The following is a 23373-nucleotide window of genomic DNA, read 5'->3' as shown; positions in this document are numbered from 1 at the left end:
CATGGACAGAGGAGCCTGGCAGGCTACAGTCCACAGGGTCACAAGCATCAGACATGACTTAGCAACGAAACCATTACCACCACTAAGCAGCCAATGCCTGCCAAAAAACTGTGCTCCACATACATTAATGTTGAAAACTATGGCAGATCCTGTTGCTACTAAAAACCTCATAACGAAAGAGAAGGCAAACACATGAGAAGTTTTTAACTATTATCATCAGGTCAGAATGCCAAGAGAAAACAAAAATGGGAGGAGAAAATAATACCCTTCTGCAGAAAGACAAATATCATATGATATAGCTTATAGGTGGAATCTACAAAAAAAACGGGGGGAGGTTACAAATGGACATGTTTACAAAACAAGTAGAGTTACAGATGTTGAAAACCTTATGGTCACCAGAATATAAGTGATGGGGGCGGAGATAAATTGGGAGATTGGAATCAATATATACACACTGCTGCTGCTGCTGCTGCTGCTGCTGCTAAGTCACTTCAGTCGTGTCCAACTCTGTGCGACCCCATAGACAGCAGCCCACCAGGCTCCCCTGTCCCTGGGATTCTCCAGGCAAGAATACTGGAGTGGGATGCCATTTCCTTCTCTAATGCATGAAAGTGAAAATTGAAAGTGAAGTCGCTATATAAAATAGGAAACTAATAGTAACCTGCTGTATAGCACGGGGAACTCTCTCAATACTCTGCAATGGCCTATATGGGAATTCACTTTGATGTGCTAACACAGCATTGTAAATCATCTATCAGATCAGATCAGATCAGTCACTCTGTCGTGTCCGACTCTTTGCGACCCCATGAATCGCAGCAGGCCAGGCCTCGCTGTCCATCATGAACTCCCGGAGTTCACTAAGACTCACATCCATCCAGTCAGTGATGCCATCCAGCCATCTCATCCTCTGTCTTCCCCTTCTCCTCTTGCCCCCAATCCCTCCCAGCATCAGAGTCTTTTCCAATGAGTCAACTCTTCGCATGAGGTGGCCAAAGTACTGGAGTTTCAGCTTTAGCATCATTCCTTCCAAAGAAATCCCAGGGCTGATCTCCTTCAGAATGGACTGGTTGGATCTCCTTGCAGTCCAAGTGACTGTCAAGAGTCTTCTCCAACACCACAGTTCAAAAGCATCAATTCTTTGGTGCTCAGCCTTCTTCACAGTCCAACTCTCACATTCATACATGACCACAGGAAAAACCATAGCCTTGACTAGATGAACCTTTGTTGGCAAAGTAATGTCTCTGCTTTTGAATATGCTATCTAGGTTGGTCATAACTTTCCTTCCAAGGAGTAAGTGTCTTTTAATTTCATGGCTGCAGTCACCATCTGCAGTGATTTTGGAGCCCAGAAATATAAAGTCTGACACTGTTTCCACTGTTTCCCCATCTATTTCCCATGAAGTGATGGGACCGGATGCCATGATCTTCGTTTTCTGAATGTTGAGCTTTAAGCCAACTTTTTCACTCTCCACTTTCACTTTCATCAAGAGGCTTTTGAGTTCCTCTTCACTTTCTACCATAAGGGTGGTGTCATCTGCATATCTGAGGTTATTGATATTTCTCCTGGCCATCTTGATTCCAGCTTGTGTTTCTTCCAGTCCAGCATTTCTCATGATGTACTCTGCATATAAGTTAAATAAGCAGGGTGACAATATACAGCCTTGACGTACTCCTTTTCCTATTTGGAACCAGTCTGTTGTTCCATGTCCAGTTCTAACTGTTGCTTCCTGACCTGCATACAAATTTCTCAAGAGGCAGATCAGGTGGTCTGGTATTCCCATCTCTTTCAGAATTTTCCACAGTTTATTGTGATCCAGTCAAAGGCTTTGGCATAGTCAATAAAGCAGAAATAGATGTTTTTCTGGAACTCTCTTGCTTTTTCCATGATCCAGTGGATGTTGGCAATTTGATCTCTGGTTCCTCTGCCTTTTCTAAATCCAGCTTGAACATCTGGAAGTTCACGGTTCGCATATTGCTGAAGCCTGGCTTGGAGAATTTTGAGCATTACTTTACTAGTGTGTGAGACGAGTGCAATTGTGTGGTAGTTTGAGCATTCTTTGGCATTGACTTTCTTTGGGATTGGAATGAAAACTGACCTTTTCCAGTCCTGTGGCCACTGCTGAGTTTTCCAAATTTGCTGGCATATTGAGTGCAGCACTTTCACAGCATCATCTTTCAGGATTTGGAATAGCTCAACTGGAATTCTATCATCTCCACTAGCTTTGTTCTTAGTGATGCTTCCTAAGGCCCACTTGACTTCACATTCCAGGATGTCTAGCTCTAGGTCAGTGATCACACCATTGTGATTATCTGGGTCATGAAGATCTTTTTTGTACAGTTCTTCTGTGTATTCTTGCCACCTCTTCTTGATATCTTCTGCTTCTGTTAGGTCCATACCATTTCTGTCCTTTATCGAGACCATCTTTGCATGAAATGTTCCTTTGGTATCTCTGATTTTCTTGAAGAGATCTCTAGTCTTTCCCATTTTGTTGTTTTCCTCTATTTCTTTGCATTGATCGCTGAAGAAGGCTTTCTTATCTCTTCTTGCTGTTCTTTGGAACTCCGCATTCAGATGTTTATATCTTTCTTTTTCTCCTTTGCTTTTCACTTCTCTTCTTTTCACAGCTATTTGTAAGGCCTCCCCAGACAGCCGTTTTGCTTTTTTTGCATTTCTTTTCCATGGGGATGGTCTTGATCCCTGACTCCTGTACAATGTCACGAACCTCATTCCATTGTTCATCAGGCAGTCTGTCTATCAGATCTAGGCCCTTAAATATATTTCTCACTTCCACTGTATAATCATAAGGGATTTGATTTAGGTCATACCTGAATGGTCTAGTGGTTTTCCCTACTTTCTTCAATTTAAGTCTGAATTTGGCAATAAGGCGTTCTATACTCCAATAAAAATTAGAAAATAATATCTTTCTGTCCTGAAGTTACTCCAGGACACCAGGGCTTTAACTGAACTTGCTAGCATTGCCACTGAATTTTCATGATGATTCATTTCTCATATTTCATGCTGTAGTGATGCCCCCACTGTGCAGCCTGTCTGCAGAAGAGGCCGGCCCTGTGGTCTGAGGACTCACATGGTCCTTCCCGAGTTAAAAGGAGTCCAAAGGGAAGGCTAAGAGCTGCAATTTTAACTTTCAAAGACATTTACTTAGGACTTAACAGTTCTCTCTTTGTTTATTAGGTTCCCTTGTGAAAATTTCACCTCTTTCCTCACCCTGTTCCTCACCTCTCCACGGGACCCCTGCCAGCAGCCCGGTCAGCAAAGTTTCTGCAGTGCAGTTCCCAGAGTCTTCCGACACAACTGCCAAATCAGGCCTAAGTTCTCACCGGGCCTTAACTTACACACAGAGCGCCCCTGATCTTTCTCCTCAGATCCTGAATCCACCTGTTATATGCAGCAGGTAAGGAATTTTATGTTGTTCACCGGAGTCTAAGTAATAATAAAACTAACACTGGTTTTCCCCTTAGGAACTCTCACCACCAGCCCACATAGCTTTGTGTAGGTTGCCTAAGTAGTTGACAAGAAAGTCCAAGACAGTGTGGTCTGTGTTGAATAGGCTGGAATAGAAACTTAATTTTTCAGTGCTTCTCCGTTCATAGGAATTTTAGAGACCTTATGTTCCATACATGTCTGTGGTGCTGATATAAAATAATTAGTTTTATATTTTACCTGCTTACTGATAGAGAGTGCATCAAACATCTAATTAAAAACTCCTATCGAGTCATTCAGTGTAATTTGGTATTTTGTTGGGATATCTTTTACTTGTTCTCCAGGGAGAATTTTATACCGATTTTAAAGGTACTGTTTTCTAAGGTTGCATTTCCCATTGTGACATTTTAAAAATGTGCAGATAATGTGTCACACATTGTGACTGTTCCCAAATGGATCTCTGAATACAATGAAGCGATTGCCTGTGCTGCTCTGTCATGTTTAAATAGGGAGACAAAGTGTTGTCTCTTACAGGGGATAAGAAAAAAGAACCTAACATGGTAAGATTAATTATTTTGTCTATATTGTCACTAAAAAAGGAATACCTTCTCTACCAATTAACATATTATTGTTCTTCAGTAATAGCTTCATCTTGAATACCTGCTTTAAAGCATTGCAATTTTTTTAAGTAGAAAAGAGTTGAGTGTTTTAAAATTAAGTATAATTATGAGAGTGCCTTGAATAAAATGTTATTTCCCCCCCTAAGCTGAATGACCATAACTGAATAAATTAGTTACATGTTGGTCTTCTTATATCAAATACTGGGTCACAGACCCAGATTTGACCAGTGAATTCAAATTTAAGCCTCACAAATTTCATTTTCTGACCCTTTGTTCATAAATTCTGTGTTAAATAATCATTTTTATAATCTTTATTTTTGCTTCTTTTCTCTTTATAAATACTTTCAAAGGGATGATAATTTGTGTTTGCTTAGGACCGGAGTGAAAAGTTATTCCACCATCCAAACCTTACTCTGTTGCTCTGTGCATAACACCATTTTCAATCGAATCATTCCCTTAGGATGTTAATCCCATCTTTTTCTGTGGCAAAACAGGCCTATCATATTTTCCTTTTAGCGATTTACAACACGCATCACTTTATTGGAAGCTCTGAGAAGTCCTGCAAAAAGAAAACGCCTTGAGTTTTGTTTCCTCTGGCATCTCCTGACTTTATTTAGCCACAGAACCCATTTCTTTAGGTTAACACCCAGTAATTGCCCGTGGACCTAGTGTCTGGGGGAACACCCTGAAGAAACACTTTTTTGTGGTGTGCGTCCTGGGCCCAGATGAAACCCAAGGGAGTCACCAGACTCAATGACATCTGCTTGCAGCGTTTCTAGGGAGACACTCCCACTGTGAGCTGCAGACTTTTAAGAAATCAGTTGCCTATAGGAAGAACCAAGGGGTTCAGAAAAGATGTATTATACCACTTCCGTAGCTTTGCTCACCGAAGTCTTTTCTTTTTTTTTCGGTATTCTTAGCAGAAAGAATGTAATGGGATTTTTATAAAAGAGGTTTGGGAGAAAAACAAGGGAATTTAACTGCCTACTTGTTCAGTAATGTTTATAAATCCAGTAGTGTGTGTTTTATTTGCTGGGGCTTTATAAATCTATAATTCAAACCATGTTTTATTATTGCCTTCAAGGCAGCCACCCATGTAGGCACAGAGAGCTCCAGAAACACACGACTAATTATTGTGGTTTTCCCTGCTGAACTTGAAGGGCTTGGCGTTGAATCCGAGTCTCTTGGCTGCTGTAACGTCTATGCAACAAGCTGTTTTTCTGGCAGGAGAGGTAGTCTATTTGAACTCCTAATTTAAACGTTCCTTTCAAGTATTATCTTGAAGAGAAAAATCTTCAAACTAGTAAACTACTTTTACCAAGTTTCATCCCAGAACAGAAACCCATAATTTACACCTATGGACTTTTTCCTTCGGTTCTGTCATTTTCTTTTGAGTCCCTAAGTCAGACTGATGGGATTTCATAATTAAAAATATTTCATATGTGATGCTTTCCACTGACATTCAAGGCTTGAAAAATAAATTTGCTTTGGATGAAAACACTCTAACTGGGAAATGCTTATCTCTACTACACATATAAACACAATTCAAGGGGAAAAAGTGATGAGATATTTAATATATTAAATTATAAACTATGATTCTTCTCTTTTCTATTTAGAGTGAGTAATTTGTGGCTAAATAGCAAATAAACAGAAGTTCTCTGAGACCCTTTGTATGAATAATATTAGGCAGAATGAAAGAACCCAGAAACAAAATACAGAATTAAAACCTAATCAAGTCTCTAAACAAGATAAGTGAGAGAAGAAACTTGCCAGACCATTTGCGGGATTACTTTGTAATTTATTAAACAGTCAAACTGTTGAGAAAGCAAATGTAGCCTGCCTCCTCCAACTTCTTATGTTAAAGAACCCTGCCCATCTCTCAAGGACCTTCATTTTTCTCCATGTTGATATTCAACTCTTTGCAACCCCATGGATTGTAGGCCTCCAGGCTCCTCTGTCCATGAGATTCTCCAGGCAAGAATACTGATGTGGGTAGCCATTTCCTTCTCCAGGGCATCCTCTCAACCCAGAGATTGAACCCACATCTCCTGCACTGGCAAACGGATTCTTTACCACTGAGCCCCCAGGGGAGCCCTTTTTCTCCTTTGCCCACAGTATACTCCCTTGATCTGTTTTTCTCAACTTGCATCCTGTGTGGTCAGGTTTACAGCCACGGTTTGTCAAAATATACCTTAACAGGTGAACTGATCCATCTGAAGACAAATAATTAAATTTTATGGCAAAAAATAAAAATAATCTACCAGTTTTTTTATTTTCATGTTTGCAATCATTTTTTAAAGGGCTTTTTGGATATAACCCACAGAAATAAATCTAATCATGAAGCTTTTTAGCAGACACAAAATGATTCCGCTGGGAAAGATATTTTTGACCAAATACACATAGGCACTTCCAAAATCACTGCTGTAAGTATGTAGCTGACTATTCCAGGATTCTCTAAATAATGTCAGAGAAAATTACCAACAGTTTCATTTCACCTCAAATATGATCTTGATTGTGGAAGAGCATGAGAGTTGAACAGAGTGTCTGATCCTTTGTATTGAGTATGCTTTCCTTCAGTTCAGTTCAGTCGCTCAGTCGTGTCCAACTCTTTGCGACCCCATGAACCGCAGCACGCCAGGCCTCCCTGTCCATCACCAACTCCCGGAGTCCACCTAAACCCATGTCCATTGTGTCGGTGATACCATCTAACCATCTCATCCTCTGCCATCCCCTTCTCCTCCTGCCCTCAATCTTTCCCAGCATCAGAGTCTTTTCAAATGAGTCAGCTCTCTGCATCAGGTGGACAAAGTATTGGAGTTTCAGCTTAAACATCAGTCCCTCCAATGAACACCCAGGATTGATCTTCTTTAGGATGGACTGGTTGGATTTCCTTGTAGTCCAAGGGACTCTCAGGAATCTTCTCCAACGCCACAGTTCAAAAGCATCAATTCTTCGCCACTAAGCTTTCTTTATAGTCCAACTCTCACATCCATACATGACTACTGGAAAAACCATAGCCTTGATTAGACAGACCTTTGTTGGCAAAGTAATGTCTCTGCTTTTTAATATGCTTTCCTTACCACTGACCAAAACAGTATCCCACATATCAATGTCCATGTAAAAGACAAAATGATTTTTTTTCCATCAGAGGAATAAGTAGAGTGCCAGAATATGTGATTGTTTTTTATCCTAATATATACATACCTGGTGTGTGCCTACAATTTTCTGAAAATAAAGGACCTACTTACAGCTGTTCCATTATTTCTCAGCTGTGGCAGACCATATTCCCAGGGGACTTCTGCCGACGGGCCCCTGGAAAGAAGCGGGGCAGCCATTCGGACACCAACCAGAACAGGTAATTCTTCTTTGGATTCTGTTCCTCAAAATGGAAACTGCTCTACTAGATTTTTTTTTTCCTAATCAGAAAAAGATAACATATGTTTCTGATTTTTTAGATTGCAAGTTTAAAAAGACAATGAAGGAGATAAAAATCATCCACAGTCCTACTACCTAGAGTTAATCATGGGTTATGTTTTGATACAAAGCTATCCAAAATGTTTATTGTGTCTGTACACAAATGAATATATTTTTAAATGAGACACCATTTTCTATAATGTATAGAACACTATATAAATGCTATTTTATCTTGGACATTGTAGGGTCATCTATTTTAGGGTACGCTCTGGGGATCTCCATCACAGAGCCTGAGAATTGACCCTGCTTAGATTACTGTGAGCTTGGGAGGTAAAAACCATAGTTTTTCTTGAGGCAGTATTACAGAGGCTCAGAAAAATAGGCATTGCAGCTTGATTTATATCCTGATTCTGCTTCCAACTCGTCTGTAATCTCTGTGTCTTAGTTCCTTCATCAGTAATAGAGATAATAAGGGTCCTACTGGACGAGGATTATAGATAGTTAAATTACTAAAGTACAGAAAGCACTTATTATAGTATCTGGGTCACTGTAAGGAGTGTTTGCTGCCATAGTTATCATAATAATTATTATTTTATTTTTATTGGTGTAACCCTAGGGACTTGCTTTTGTTATTGCTGCAAGTTCACAAGGCAGGAAACCAGGGGGCGCTACTGGTAAAGAATCCGCCTGCCAATGCAGGAGACCCCAGAGACCAAGGCATGATCCCTGGGTCAGGAAGATCCCCTGGGAGTAGCAGATGGCAACCCGCTCCAGCATCCTTGCCTGGGAAATTCCGTGGACAGAGGAGCCTGGCAGGCTATGGACCAGGCGATTGCAAAGAGTCAGACACAACTGGGCGCACGTGTTGTGCACACACACACACATATGAACTTTAGGCTTTATGATGATAGAGTGATCTAAGAATGGTTCTTAATTATCTGCTCCAGCATTTTTTAATACTCAATAAATATTGATTATTTGCCTATGAGAATGATGTGCCGTGGCATTGGACAAACGTCCAGGGACATAGGCAAGGGGAAATTAAAAGGAGGATTCTCTGTGTGGCCGTTATACGATAGGGTACACTGAAGACTCAGAATATTCTCTTCTCTACGTCCCTGATCTTCCCTGACTCTACTGAGGCTGATAGAATAAGGAGTGTCTCCTTATCACCCTTGGCCTCCTGTGGAGCTATATGGCCTTTGAGTGTGCTTCTTCATTTTTCTGAAAATTCTGGGATTGAAACTTATCAGTTACATGTTTTTATAATTACTGCATCTGATTCTAATATAGAAGCAGTTGCATGAGAAAGATAAAAGAAAGATGGGTCCTTGAAAATGTGCAACAGAATACTCCTGATCGGAATAGGCTACATAATAAAAGCCATTATTCACCAGCAATATGAGGACATTTGACAAACCTAGACTATTCAAGCAGCTTTGGAAAAAAAGAGCAAATTTTCCTTCAATACTTAAACTACCCTGAAGAAGAAAGTATGGTGCTGGAGTAAAGATTATCAAATAGAATCATATGGAATTGAGTAGAAAGTCCCACATTAGACCCACACCTATTCAGCTGTTGAACCTTCAACAAAGATCCATTTTTCCAAGCAAATGGAGCTAGGAAAAAATGAATCTCACCCCTTACTTCACACCTGATGAAATTTTATCCTGAGATGGCACACAGACCCAATGGTAAAACCTAAAACAGTAAAACTTCTGAAAGAGAATGCGGGAAGATATCTTTGTGACTTAGGGAAAGGTGAAGATTTTATAGGCCATGGAAAGCAATAACCATTTTAAGAAAAACTAGATTTCATCAGAGGTAGAATATAGGAACTCAGATTTCATGAGTTCACTTCTGATGGTAGGATTTATCAGCTGTGGGCTCTTGGGCAACTTAAGCCTTTCTGTGCCTCAGTTTCCTGTTTGCAAAGTGAGCATATTAATGATGCAGTAGTGCAATAATACCTACCTCATAGGATTGTTGAGAGGATTCAGCATATTTGTACAAATAAAGTGCTTTCTGTGGTATCTCCCACGTAGCGAGCACCCCATAAATTTCAGTCAGGTGTTTCAGTCAGAAGAAGCTTCTTGAGGTCTTTACCCCAGAAGCATGTTCTTCAGACTCTTGACATTACCTGATGTATTTTCTGATTAGCACAGTTTAGTGTTCTTGCCTGGAGAATCCCGGGGATGGGGGAGCCTGGTGGGCTGCAGTCTATGGGGTCGCACAGAGTTGGACACGACTGAAGCAACTTAGCAGCAGCAGCAGCAGCAGCAGCACTAACTGTAATGAAAGATAGTGGAGATGAGTAAGGGAGGAAGGAAGCACAGATGTCTAGGGACCAAGATTGGATACAAGGACCTGCCATGCTCTTTAGCACATGCTGTGGCTTCTATATTCTACAGATTGCTTTGTTCTTGGGTATCACCTCAAATTCTCTTGCCCATGTGACATTTCTAGGGTTAGGGTTCTAATCAGCTACTTGGTAGTTTAGTGTGTTGGAGCATGCATAAAAGAAAAAGAATTATAAAGTCACAGGAGTTTATATGAAACCTGTGAACTTATCTACAAAACAGAAGTAGACTCACAGACATAGAAGATAAACTTAGGGTTACCAAAGAGGAAAGCATGTGAGGGAGAGATAAAGTAGGATTTGGGGATTAGCATCCCTGGTGATTCAAATGGTAAAGAATCTGGCTGCAATGCAAGAGACCTGGGTTAGATTCCTGAATCAGGAAGATCCCCTGGAGAAAAAAACAGCAACTCACTCCAGTATTCTTGCCTGGAGAATTCCATGGACAAAGGAACCTGGTAAGCTACAATCCATAGGATCACAAAGAGGTATCAACTACTGACCTGAGCATTATTATTGAGGGATTATTGGATGTCATATAAATCACAGATCATAATTCCATCTGTTTTATTGGGTTAAAAAGGATGTGTTTGCTCAGACTCTGGGAAATAGTAAGGACAGGGAAGCCTGGGGTGCTGCAGTCCATGGGGTCACAAATAGTTGGACATGACGTAGCAACTGAACAACAACAAAAATGTGTGCTTTCGCCCACCCGATGATCTTATGTTCTTGGTGTGTAAGCTCAGGAAAGTGGAATTTTCCTATGATATTTGTAGTATGTGTTTTAGGACTATTTGCTTAAATAGGACCCCTTTTTTCACTGCAAGTTTCATAATAAGCTCTTGCCTTTTAATTGCAGATGACATCACTCAAGTTACCTCTGATTATGAAACGAATAACAACAGTGATAGCAGTGATATTGTACAGAATGAAGATGAGACTGAGGGCCCCAGAGAGGCTCTGAGAAAGACATCATCTTGCAGCACCTACGCTCCGGAGACCATGATGTTCCTGGTAGACGCCCATCACTTATCTCATTAACTGACTTGAAAAATTGGTTTCTGTGACAGGAATTGACTTAGGAACAGATCCCTGAATCACCTCTTACATGGGTTACATGTATCTTGTAGCCCTTCCTGTATATCTGTATTATTTTCCTCTAAGTCTTACTGGTCTCAGGCTTCTATTGTGGCTTCCCAGGTGGTGCTAATAGTAAAGAACCTGCTTCCCAGTGCAGGAGACATTAAGAGATGTGGGTTTGACCCGTGGGTAGGAGAGATGCCCTGGAGGAGGAAATGGCAATCCACTCCAGTGTTCTTGCCTAGAGAATCCTGTGGACAGAGGAGCCTGGCAGGCTATAGCCCATAGGGTCAGTTCTAGTATTTAATGATTAAAAACTTAAGTATTCATCTCCACAACTGATTGCAGTATTTCTTAACCAAGTCTAAAAATGTAAATATGCCTAGGAAAATTAATTGTTTCGATCAGGAAGGTAACATTTTATAAATATAAATCAATCAAAATGAAATCTGTCCTTTATCTTAGGACTTCTGTTGGCTTTTTCTAGCACCTCCTTGATTTAGAAAGTGAGCCAGTGTTTATTTTCCTTGTTATATTAAACCAGGTTAACATTGACACTTACTCCCCATTAAAATATTTTTTATTTATTTATTCTGTGTATTTTATTCTGTGTATTTATTCTGTGTATTTAAATAGCTCCACTTAAAGAGGATGGAAGCATACATTTGAGTCTGGTTCATTTGGGGGAGGCAATAAATAGCAGAAAACAGTTGACTGTAATGTGATTTTCCATTGCTGCTGTTATCATTTCTCTTTTACCTAATTTACCATATATACTTTTATTTTTTATTTAGTTTTTAATTGGAGTATAATTGCTTTACAATGTTGTATTGGTTTTTACCATGCAACAATACAAAGCATAGCTATACATATGCATGCTAAGTTGCTTCAGTCGTGTTCAAAAATTTGTGACCCTATGAACAGTAGCTTGCCAGGCTCTATCTGTCCATGGGATTCTCCAGGTAAAAATACTGGAGTGGGTTGCCATTTCCTTCTCCAGGGGATCTTCCCAACCCAGTGATCGAAGATGTAAGATGCATCTCTTACATCTCCTGCATTGGCAGGCATGTTCTTTACCAGTAGCGCTACCTGGCTCTTCCCTAATTATATACATATATAACTATATATAACTATACATATAACTATATATATATATGCACACACACACACACTTACATATCCCCCTCCCACTATTTATAGTTTAAAATTGTCAGATAAAATAACTTAGGTGTTTCTTTATCCTCATTTTTTTTTCCTGGTAAATAAACTCTTAAGAATGTCTTTATTTGGTACCTATTATACATTTTTGTTTTTACATATATTTGGTGCATGTTTTTTGGAAACCATGCAACACATGAATTAAATTAAAATACCTGAAAATTGTAGTAACTGTAACTCTATAGGATTAATGCTGATTTTGAAGCAATAATATAAATTGTACCAATTAGAGTAAGGGTGATTTACTCCCTCTCCCTACTCAAGGTTTTTTTGTTGTTTTTTGTTTTTGGTTTTTTTTTTAGAGTTCAATAAGCCAGGAATCTTCATCTCAGAAGAATTTACATAAATATATAGAGGGAAATTTGCATACAGTTTCAGAGTGTTCTGAAGTCCTTGAATCTTTAAAAATTACACAGAAGACTAAAAAGCAGTTATGTTAATTTATGAAAGAAGCATCCAATTTTTCTATAGCATAGATGAACCAGCAATAGGCAGCACATAACGCAAAACTCATGGTCTGAATCATTAAGACCTTTTCTCATATCTTTGGGGTCAATATTTTGTTTCTTTTGACTTTTTTTTTTAAGATCATTAAGTCACCCAAAGTCATTTATTTCAGGTAAATTCCACTTGATTTAGAAAAGAAGGAACTTACCAAAGAAGGAACAAATTGCTATGTAGAAAAACTGCACGTTGTTAAAATATTTTATCTTCATTATAGGAAAAACCAATTCTTGCTCCTGAACCTCTTGTCATGGACAACTTGGACTCAATTATGGAGCAACTGAATACCTGGAATTTTCCAATTTTTGATTTGGTGGAAAAAATAGGAAGAAAATGTGGCCGTATTCTTAGTCAGGTAAGAAATGCATTCATGTATATGACTTTAAATGTAGGGAAAATATTCCTTAGTTGTTTAAAGCTCTGCACATGGTTAACACCATTGGTGAGCATTAGGTGGAGAATACCCAGCATTCTGTAGAATCCTTGGTGGTGGGGTAACAAAAGAAATCGGAACTTCAAGTGAATAGAATATTGTATTCTTCAATTAAAATATTATATATATTCTAAGACAAAATGGAGGGAGCAGGGATACAAAAGGGAAGTGAAAAAATGATCTAAATTCATAGAATTCAACAAAAGGAAGCTGAACCAAGACCTCAAAAGAAGAAAGCTGCCAATTTATAAACACTAATTTATTGTCTAATAATTTCCAATTACGTTTTGTTTTTTTTTTTAACTTTTGAGTAGTACAGTGCGTAGGCCTTATCTGATGGCTCAGATAGTAAAGAATCCACCTGCAGTGTAGGTGACCCGGGTTTGATCCCTGGGTTAAGAAATCCCCTAAAGAAGGGAACAGCTATCCACTCTAGAATTCTTGCCTGGAGAATTCCATGAACAGAGAAGCCTGGTGGGCTATAGTCCATGAGGTCCCCAAGAGTCAGACACAACTGAGTGACGAACACTTTTACTTTCTTTCACTTTAGTCCTTATCAAAAATAAAATATTAAAAGTATGTTTCCCCCAATCTGTGAGAAGCATATTAAATACAGCTCTTTATTTAAATATGAAAAATGTCTTTCAGTATCACAAGAAATACAGAATAAAACTATTGCTACATAAAATGTCTTTTTTTTCCCCTTAAGTACTTTTTCCCTAAGTTTGACCAGTTTCAAGATTTTCCAAATAATGTTTCATTTCCCTGAGGGAGAGAGAAAACATACAGAAACTAAGAATTTGAACATGTTTGTTCTCAATAAATAAAACAATAGGGATTTGCTTCATTATCTAGCCCCTACTAAAATGCACACTCTTAATCAATGGGGATCATGGGGAGGAGGAGGAGGGGGGCAACCGAGGATGAGGTGGTCAGATAGCATTACTGAGTCAATGGACATGAGTTTGAGCAAACTCTGGGAGATAGTGAAGAACAGGGAAGCCTGGTGTGCTGTAGTCCATGAGGTCTCAAAGAGTTGGACGTGACTGAGTGACTGAACAATAAAATCGTGAAAGGGGCTCAGTCGTGTCCAACTCTTTGTGACCCCATATGGACTATACAGTCCATGGAATTCTCCAGGCCAGAATACTGGAGTGGGCAGCCTTTCCCGTGTCCTGGGAATCTTCCCAACCCAGGAATCAAACTAGGGTCTCCCACATTGCAGGCAGACTCTATAAGTTGAACCACAAGGGAAGCCCAAGCATACTGGAGTGGGTAGCTTTTCCCTTCTCCAGCAGATCTTCCCGACCCAGGAATCAAACCAGGGTATCCTGCATTGCAGGCAGATTCTTTACCAACTGAGCTATCTTGAAATGATAGTTATCAGCTTATTTTAAAATGTTTTAGGATAGTTCTTAGAGATTGGAGAAATATCACAGCAGAGATACTAAAGACTAAAAGATTTGTTAATATCAGACTTAGGTGAGAATTCAGAACCCATTAACCCTTGCCTGCAAAACACTAGAAGATAAATCATTTGCTGGACTGATTTCTTCTCTGTGCAGTGGACACAGGCTTCCTTCAGAACTCTGAGCAAGTTATCTGATTGTGGAATTTCAAAGTGAGGGTTCCTGATCCATGAAGGTTTAAAGGAAGGAATAGAGAGAACTTCTACCTTGTTCAAACACTAATGCTAGGCTAGTCTTCAAGACAAAAAATGTGTCCCTGCCTTCACGGAACTTCTGCTCCAATAGGAAAATTAGATATGTATCCAAATAATGACACTTCAACTTGCTACACGCAGAGGTATGTTCAAATAATGGATGGCTTGTGAAGCTCATGGAGAAGGAAATGGCAACCCACTCCAGTGTTCTTGCCTGGAGAATCCCAGAGACGGGGGAGCCTGGTGGGCTGCCGTCTATGGGGTCGCACAGAGTCGGACACAACTGAAGCAACTTAGCAGTAGCAGTGTGAAGCTCAAAATAAGTAGAGAGTCTCCATAACACTTGGTCATAGCCTCTATTGGACTCTGTTCTGACCATGAACACATTGAGAACCAGAGTGGCAGCCCTTGGACTTTGACTTAGAGATACTATCCTTCTTTTTTTTTCTTAAAAAAATTTTATTGAGGTAACATTGGTTTAGGATATTATACAAGTTTCATGTGCATGCTCTATTCGTTCTTCTGTAGACGCTGCTGTGTGCCACCACTGAAAATGTAGTTTCCATCTGTCACCATACAGTTGATCCCTTCACCTGTTTGCCCTCTCTCATCACTGCTCTGTTCTCTATGCCTACATATGTTTCTTTTTGTGTGGTTTGTTCACTAATCTTGTTTGTTATATTCCACATATAAGTGAAATCATATCTTTCTCTGTCTGACTGATATCATTTGGCAGAATATCCTCAAGATACATGCGTATTTTTGCAAATTAATAGTGCCATTCTCCTTCTCTTCCTTTCTCCTTGATGCTGACCAGCATCTTTTCACGCTGGCTGAGCTTGAAGGCCGGTTTAAAAGGACCCCTGTTTTCTTCAGTCCGTCTCTGCCTCATGCCTCAAGACTTCTCCAGGGAGGTTTTGTGTCCCATCCCTGAAACTCATTGCATACCAGAACTCTGAGGGTGTGATTTTACCTGGAAAAATGCCTGAAATGGTGCCACGACAGGAGGTGGCAGCGGGCCAGGAAGTCTTTTTTCTCTTCTATTGAAGAGTGTGTTCCCTGGTATGGGAAGAAAAGTCTCATATTGTTTTGCATTTGGTATATATGTCACAGATGTTCCAAAACTTTACAGTTTTGTCTTCAGAGTAACTTGGATGCAGGTATTTTTTTTTTTTTTTAATCTCTAGTTGACAGAAGAAGAAACTGAGACTTAAAAGAGAAACGATACGGCTCATCTAAAGTCATATGGTAAACATTGGACCCAGAATTTGATGTATCTATATATAGAAAGTCCAGGGTTTTACCTTTATTTCAAATTCTTTTCAGCCCCTGCCAAATGCATTTATCGATTGTATTTTCAAACTCAGAATGGAGAGTCTGAGCAACAGAAAGTTGTCATTATAGCAACTGGTTTTACAGCACAAGTGACTGTACTAAATAGTGTTGCAGAAACCTGGCTCCCCTTGAAATTCTGTGAGGGCTGGGGGTTGGGGGAGTGACGGAAGGGAGCAACTTGACAGGTTTTGCCACAAAATATTTTCTAACTTGTGAATATAAATAGACAATAGAAGATAAGATATAAATAGCAATTAGATTTTTGTATCTTTTTTCCACTTATCTTTCAAAATAAATAACTACATGGTTTACAATGTCTCAATTTTTCTATAAAACCAACTATTGAACTCAGAGAAAAGGCAACTTTATTTGCCTTGCTAAGTAGAACTTTATGATATTTTTTCTCTGATTTGAGTTTATAAGCACAAAAACCATGAAATTTTCAGTGTGTAAAAGGCTTTTTTTTTTTTTTTTGCACTTTATAAGGCCTTAGAACAGCTGAAATGAATTAACTTGAACATTCCAAGAAATCACCTTCTGGCTGAGACTACACAGAAAAAGTCTCACTTCAAAAGACTTTTAAAGAGACATATGTGCAATGGAAATGACTTCTCAGCCTTAATGTACTGCCTGCCTTTTTGATGATTATCATGTTTATTTTAAAAAATTTAAAAGGACATCATTCAGATTTGGGAAGAGTATTTACTTTTTTTGGTTACCAATATTTACCCAGTTAACAGTGACTTTTCTTTATTTATGAGTTTGGATCATTGCCTGTTGATTTCTAACAGCTTCAGTGAAAACTTTCCTATTTGAAAATCATACCCTAAAAATGTCTTGTCTGAATTTTTCAATTCATCTTTCAAATATTTTAAGAGAATAATGGGAAACTTTAGTCATTTACAGTCCTAACAATATTGCTTTTCAAATAATGGTGATAGGATATGAAACAGTTAAGAGCACACAGTCTGAAGCCATAATGTTGGACTTGAATTCTGGTCTGATAATGTGTCAACTGTGTGATCTTTTACAAGTCATTCAACTTTTCTGTGCCTTAGAGTCCTCTGCTTTCAAGTGTAATAAGTAACAGTGTCTATCTCATAAGATGCTACATGGATTAATTAGTGTAAGTAATTAATATATGTAAATATATGTACTTGGAGGAGGCATCAAGCTTATTAAATGCATATATATATATATACAGAATAGTGAGTATATGTGTGTGTCAATAGCTGCTGCTATTATAAATAATTTTTATTGCAGTAACATATATAGTTAAATCCACTGGGTATTTATAAACAAGGACTTGAATATAGCTTAAAGCAATAATAAGGAGAAAATAACTAGAAGAACTATGAAATATGACAGAAACCACAAACTTAACTTTCTATTGTATTTTTAAAGAGATGAGGTGGAGATGTTATGTAACACAGAAAAAGGGGCAAAATTAAGTATACTTACCTGAATAGTTTTTTCAAAGTGAAAAAAGTGCATGTAAATAATATATATACTCTATTCCCAATGGGCAGCCACAGTGCTCCTTTGAAAACATAAGTCAAATAAAGACACTTTCCCTGCTTCAACTCTTCAAAGGTTCCCTGCCTCACTCAGTATAAAAGTCCTTATACTGGTCAATCTGGCTGTGAAACAGGATTGCAACCCAGTCAACACCACTCTATAGTCACTAACTTAAATTTTACTCCTGTCCTCATTCATTCTGTTTTGACCATGTTGGTCTTCTTGCTGTTTTGTGAGTATAGCAGACATACCTCAAGGCCTTTGCACCATCTTTCTCTTCTGTTTAGGAAACTTTCCTCAGATATTCCTATACGACACTCTGCATCTCCTTCGATTATTTGCTCAAACTCACCTGAATATGCCTCTTCTAACCACCATATTTAAAACAGCAATTGCCATGTCCTCCTGGACTCAAAGCTCTATTCCTGCTTCCCTTTTTCTTTGTTCATATAGCATCCCTTTCAGTCATAGTGTGGTGGTGGTTTAGTTGCTAAGTTCTGTTCGGCTCTTGTGACCCCATGGACTGTAGCCCACCAGCTCCGCTGTCCATGGGATTTTGCAGGCCAGAATACTGGAATGAGGTGCCATTTCCTTCACCAGGGATCTTCCGGACCCAGGGATCTAACCCATGTCTCCTGTGCTGCAGGTGGTCTCCTGCATTTAGGTTGAGCCACTAGGGGAAGCTCAGTCATAGTGTATACGTTACTAATTATGTCTATAATTTACTGCCCTCACCTGCTGGACCATAAATTCCTTTAAGGAAAGCTTCCTTGTTTTTTCATATATATATATATGCATTATATATGGAAATTGTCTTAAACAGAAGGAGACAGTAGGCGTATACTGAATGAATAAATCCCCTTTTTTAGTTAGATATAAATGTGTATGTGTGTGTTAGTCACTCAGTCATGTCCAACTCTTTGTGACCCCATGGACTGTAGCCCGCCAGGCTCCTCTGTCACTGGAATTTTCCAGGCAAGAATACTGGAGTGTGTTGCTATTCCCTTCTTCAGGGGATCTTCCCTGACCCAGGATTCGAACTGGGGTCTCCTGCACTGCAGACAGATTCTTTACTGTCTGAATCACCAGGGAAGTCCCATAAATGTGTATTATGTATGTACACAAATATAAACATAATATATGTCATTGATGAAAATTAAATCTCCAAATAAAAGAATATTAGTGAATTTGAGTAGATGTAAAGTTCATAATGAAAATAGAAATTTAACTATGAAGTTATCAAACATTTAGAAGAAGTAGTTTGAGAATTTTAAGCAAGAATACAAATAACTTAAAGGATAAATAATTCTTTCTCAGTCTCCTGAATTATAACCAGTACTGTGTCTTTGTGACATAAAGTGAGACCACTTTTTTAAAAATTTGTATTGAATTATCATTGATTTACACATTGTACTTTAAAAATAAAAGTGTGGTCACTGTAAATGATGCTGCTCTCCATCCTGCCATGTGAATAACCATTTCTCTCCCAATTACTCTCTTCTGTGCCTTTATCATTTTTTTCATTCTCCACAATTTGCATATCAAAGATACCAGTCACATCCAAACATATTTAGTTGATTTGAGTCTCGAGAGCTATGAAAGTAATTAGAAGGAGAATAGATATTCGAAGGAGAGAGATGGCAAATGAGGAAAAATAGTTCAAAAATTTTTATTTATACTGGATTAGAACAAATCTTTTTTTCTCTATATATTTCAGTCAAGACACCCTTTTCTTTCTTCTAATTCTATTCCCTTATTCTTCATTAAGGCACAGTTCTTTATCCTCTAGAAAGCTTTTTTTTAATTTATAAAATAAGTCCAGATAAAAGCTTTCTCTCATTCTTTAGCATATATATTATACAATTAGCAATTTACTCAGTATCATTCTCTTATTATTGATATCACACACAATTTAGTACCTTGTTATATTTCTTTAGTGTATACTGGATTTTTTCATTGGCTGTTTCTTAGGTTTATGTCTCTGCCTTTAAAAATAGATTATATAGAGGGCTAGGCCATAGAAGTCTTCGATATCTATTTGATCTGTTGTTTCCAGTAAGGATTTCAATAGGCAACACATTAATATGGTTGATAGAATGTATCCTTTTCCCCCATTTTTCTCTTTATGTATAATACACATCAAGGGATGTTTTGTAAAACCTTGTCTTTTTCTTTTACAGGTATCATACAGACTTTTTGAAGACATGGGCCTCTTTGAAGCTTTTAAAATTCCAGTTAGGGAATTCATGAATTATTTTCATGCTTTGGAGATTGGCTATAGGGAAATTCCTTGTAAGTAGAAGAATTAATACTTTTAAAATCCATTAAATTTGCTATGGGTAATGGGATATTGAATTAAGAGCTAGCACAGAATTACACATTGTAAGCATCCTATATGGTCACCTGGTATAGTGATTAGGAGATAATAGTTTATGTTAGAATCCTGGTCCCTTTATAAATCAGCTGTAGGACACCCTGGTCTTAATTAACCTTTAAATGCCTCATTTCTTAATCTGTAAAATGGATATAATAATAACTACTTCATAGGATTGTTGCAAGGATAAAATGATGTAATAATTGTTAAAGGGTTATAATAGTGCCTTGCACATAAGTAGCTCCAATTTAAGTGTGTACTAAATAAATACATGTTAATTTATTGCTCATTTTATAACATACTCCTTTTACTGGGTAGAATTCTCAACCTTTGCTCTAGCATCTGCCGAGTTAACTCACAATTAAAGTTTTTCAGTATAAGATAAGCCTGGCTGGGAATAGAGGGACAGGAAGATGATGGTCTAATGAATAAAAGGGAAAAAGAAAATACAACTGGAAGTGGTTGTGCAGAAATTATTAGGAACTTTTTTAAAAAATCAAGATAAAATGTGAAGACCAAAGGAGAGGGCACAGCCAAGGGTCCAAGCTTATGAACTTTGAATATTGCAAGAATAAGTCTGTCCTTTGTAATCATGAGGAACTGGAATGCAGAAGAGAGAGTAAATTTTCAATATGTAGCATTTCTGTATCATCAGAACATGTAAGGAGCATTGTTGTACATGCTACAGAATATTTGAAACTGGAGAAATGGCTGTAAATCTAATCAGAAGGGTACAGAAATCACATGGAACTTTAGAAAGAAAAAATAGAAAGAAAAAAAATAGTTAAATACAGTATGTTGACTAGAGCTTGTGTTACTTAAATCATGTTTTAACTTTTAAGTTTCTAAATTTGCTTGTATGTACTTTGAACTTTAGAACCCCCGAACTCATGTCTATTTCTAGTAGCAGACAGCTTAAGTAAAAGTTGTATGGAGACTAGAACAACTGTGTTCAGAAGGAGTAGGGTAGTGCATTAACCAAGTGATTCATTATTAAGACGCTGGTTTTGAAAATGCCATCACATGCTACGTTAGGATATAAATGCACAGTTGATGTGTGATAGGAAAGAGGAATGAGTTATTGAATTTGCAAGTTGTGTGGTAGAGAAGGAGAATTAAGAATTAAATCTACAAATGAGATTTGTGGGAGAATATGAGACTAAATGCAGAGAAAATAGGACGGTGGAGTAGAGAGGGGAATTTAAGCGCTCTGGGCACCGTGGGAAATTCTGGCGGATGGGGCCATGGACGTGGAGAGAGAATTATGAAAAAGGGGTAGTTTGAAAGGATCTGAAGATAAGCCTTGCTTTTTTAATACTGCTTTCCCAGAGCTACCCTGGTTGAATGCCAGGGATTGACCTAAGTGTTAGTGATTTCTCAAAGCTTAAGGAATTACATAAATAAGCTTTTACAAAAAGGAAGCCACTGCAAACATTAAAGAACAGCTAGTCATCAGACTAAATTTACAAATAATATTAATTGATGATTAAATTTAAATTAAATTTATAAAGAATACTAATATTAAATTTCCATATAATATAATCAGCTATTGCCAAGTTCCACTGAGTTCAAATCTCTTTCAACTTTTCTCTAGATAGTATACCATTAACTCATAAAGTTGACCAGTATTTATTTAACTGTAAAAAGTTTGCAGATTCCAAATTTTATTATTACATATTTATATGTTGCAAGTAAACAGATGTTTTTCCTGAAATACCAGGTTCTTCATGTGGAAAAGAATTTGTTATATCTTTGCTTTTTCTGTTAGATGTGAAAGGGAATTTATTTACATCTTCTCACGGAAAAGTTTTAACTTAATTCATGATCACTTTTAAATCATAATACCATGCATGCTATAGGGTTATAAATTTAGACCAAGATAGATATTTATTAAAAGCTGTATTTATCATTATTTAAAATTAACATGTGCAAAAATTTAGCATTTATTCCTAGAGAACTATGTTTCTAATATCTCTGTATAAACCCGTAACTAAATGAAAAAAGCCTAAAGGTAACCAAAATAGGGCTGCTGCTGCTAAGTTGCTTCAGTCGTGTCCAAACCTGTGCAGCCCCGTAGACTGCAGCCCACCAGGCTCCCCCGTCCCTGGGATTCTCCAGGCAAGAACACTGGAGTGGGTTGCCATTTCCTTCTCCAATGCATGAAAGTGAAAAGTGAAAGTGAAATCGTTGAGTCATGTCCGACTCTTAGCGACCCCATGGACTGCAGCCCACCAAGCTCCTCTGTCCATGGGATTCTCCAGGCAAAAACACTGGAGTGGGTTGCCATTTCCTTCTCCAGTGCATAAAAGTGAAAAGTGAAAGTGAAGTTGCTCAGTCATGTCCGACTCTTAGCAACCCCATGGACTGCAGCCCATCAGGCTCTTCCGTCCATGGGATTTTCCAGGCAAGATTAGCCTTAATATGACAATGAGCTAAAATGTTAGAAACTAAAATTTTATTACAGTTTTAATTACACTTTTTAACAATTTCCAAGAGAAGAGGGGAAGTATGAAAGCTTGTACATTTATGCCCAGAACCTTTACTAAAGGACCCGCCTGCCAGAACAGGAGACGTTAAGTGACTGCGGGTTAGATCCCTGGATCAGGAAGGTCCCCTGGTGGGCTACAGCCCATGGGGTGGCATAGAGTCAGACGCGACTGAGCGCAGTCAGCACAGCCTCCGTCTAGTTCAGTTTGATCAGGCGTATGTGATGCGCCCACCGAGTTTAAAGGTAGTCACCGCGATGACATGCAACAAGCAAGGGGGCCAGAACTGCTACACTATTAGCTACTTTCCAAAGGTGGGGGGAAAAATGTTTCAAGTCTCATTTCTATTCTTTAGTACTTTGCTTCACTCATTGGTGAACAGGAGCATAGAGAACTTTAAACAGAAAATCTGTAAATTGAGTTCTAAAAACCTATAAATTTTATAGGCAACCCCAGCCTTCTATAGCAGCTCATTTCAACCCTGTGCTTGAGAAAAGGAGAAAAAGAGAAAACAGGTCTATTAAGACAGATGAGTGGGTAGGCAGGTTCTGGGAAAGGGGAAGGCGGGTGATGGTATTAGTATGTGCACGCGTGTTTATGTGTTGTCCAAGAGGCAGGGGCCGGGGGTGGGGGGTGGTGTATGCCAGGTGGGTGAGAGAATTATTAAGAGGTTTGTCCAAAATGCAGCAATGAAGGAAGAGGTTGAGAATAATAATGATAAAATAAGGATAGCTCTGATTGCATTCCATAGCTCTGTCAGTTGCCTATCAAGGCCAGAAAAAGAAGAGCAGCCTTTGAGCATATTTGTCTGTCTTATAGAAACTTCTCAATCCCCTATGTTGACTCAGGTGCCTTTGCGCCTGAGGTGGTCCCCAGAGAATTAATGGCAAGAGCAACAATACCACCAGCACTTGGCACAGTATTTTCT

The 23373-nt window shown here is 38.5% G+C and overlaps 1 protein-coding gene across 1 annotated transcript in view; it reads left to right on the top strand.

The window, feature by feature from the left end:
- PDE3A (phosphodiesterase 3A) overlaps positions 1-23373 on the top strand; it is a 366795-nt gene that overhangs the window by 321098 nt on the left and 22324 nt on the right. Inside the window, 5 exon segments of the mRNA XM_002687752.6 lie at positions 3193-3412; positions 7331-7416; positions 10694-10848; positions 12854-12991; positions 19766-19877. Coding sequence (XP_002687798.1) covers positions 3193-3412; positions 7331-7416; positions 10694-10848; positions 12854-12991; positions 19766-19877 — 711 coding nt within the window.

Source organism: Bos taurus, chromosome 5 (genome assembly GCF_002263795.3).
Source record: "Bos taurus isolate L1 Dominette 01449 registration number 42190680 breed Hereford chromosome 5, ARS-UCD2.0, whole genome shotgun sequence".
In the NCBI taxonomy this organism is placed as follows: domain Eukaryota; kingdom Metazoa; phylum Chordata; class Mammalia; order Artiodactyla; family Bovidae; genus Bos; species Bos taurus.
This window is presented reverse-complemented; position numbering and strand designations above follow the sequence as displayed.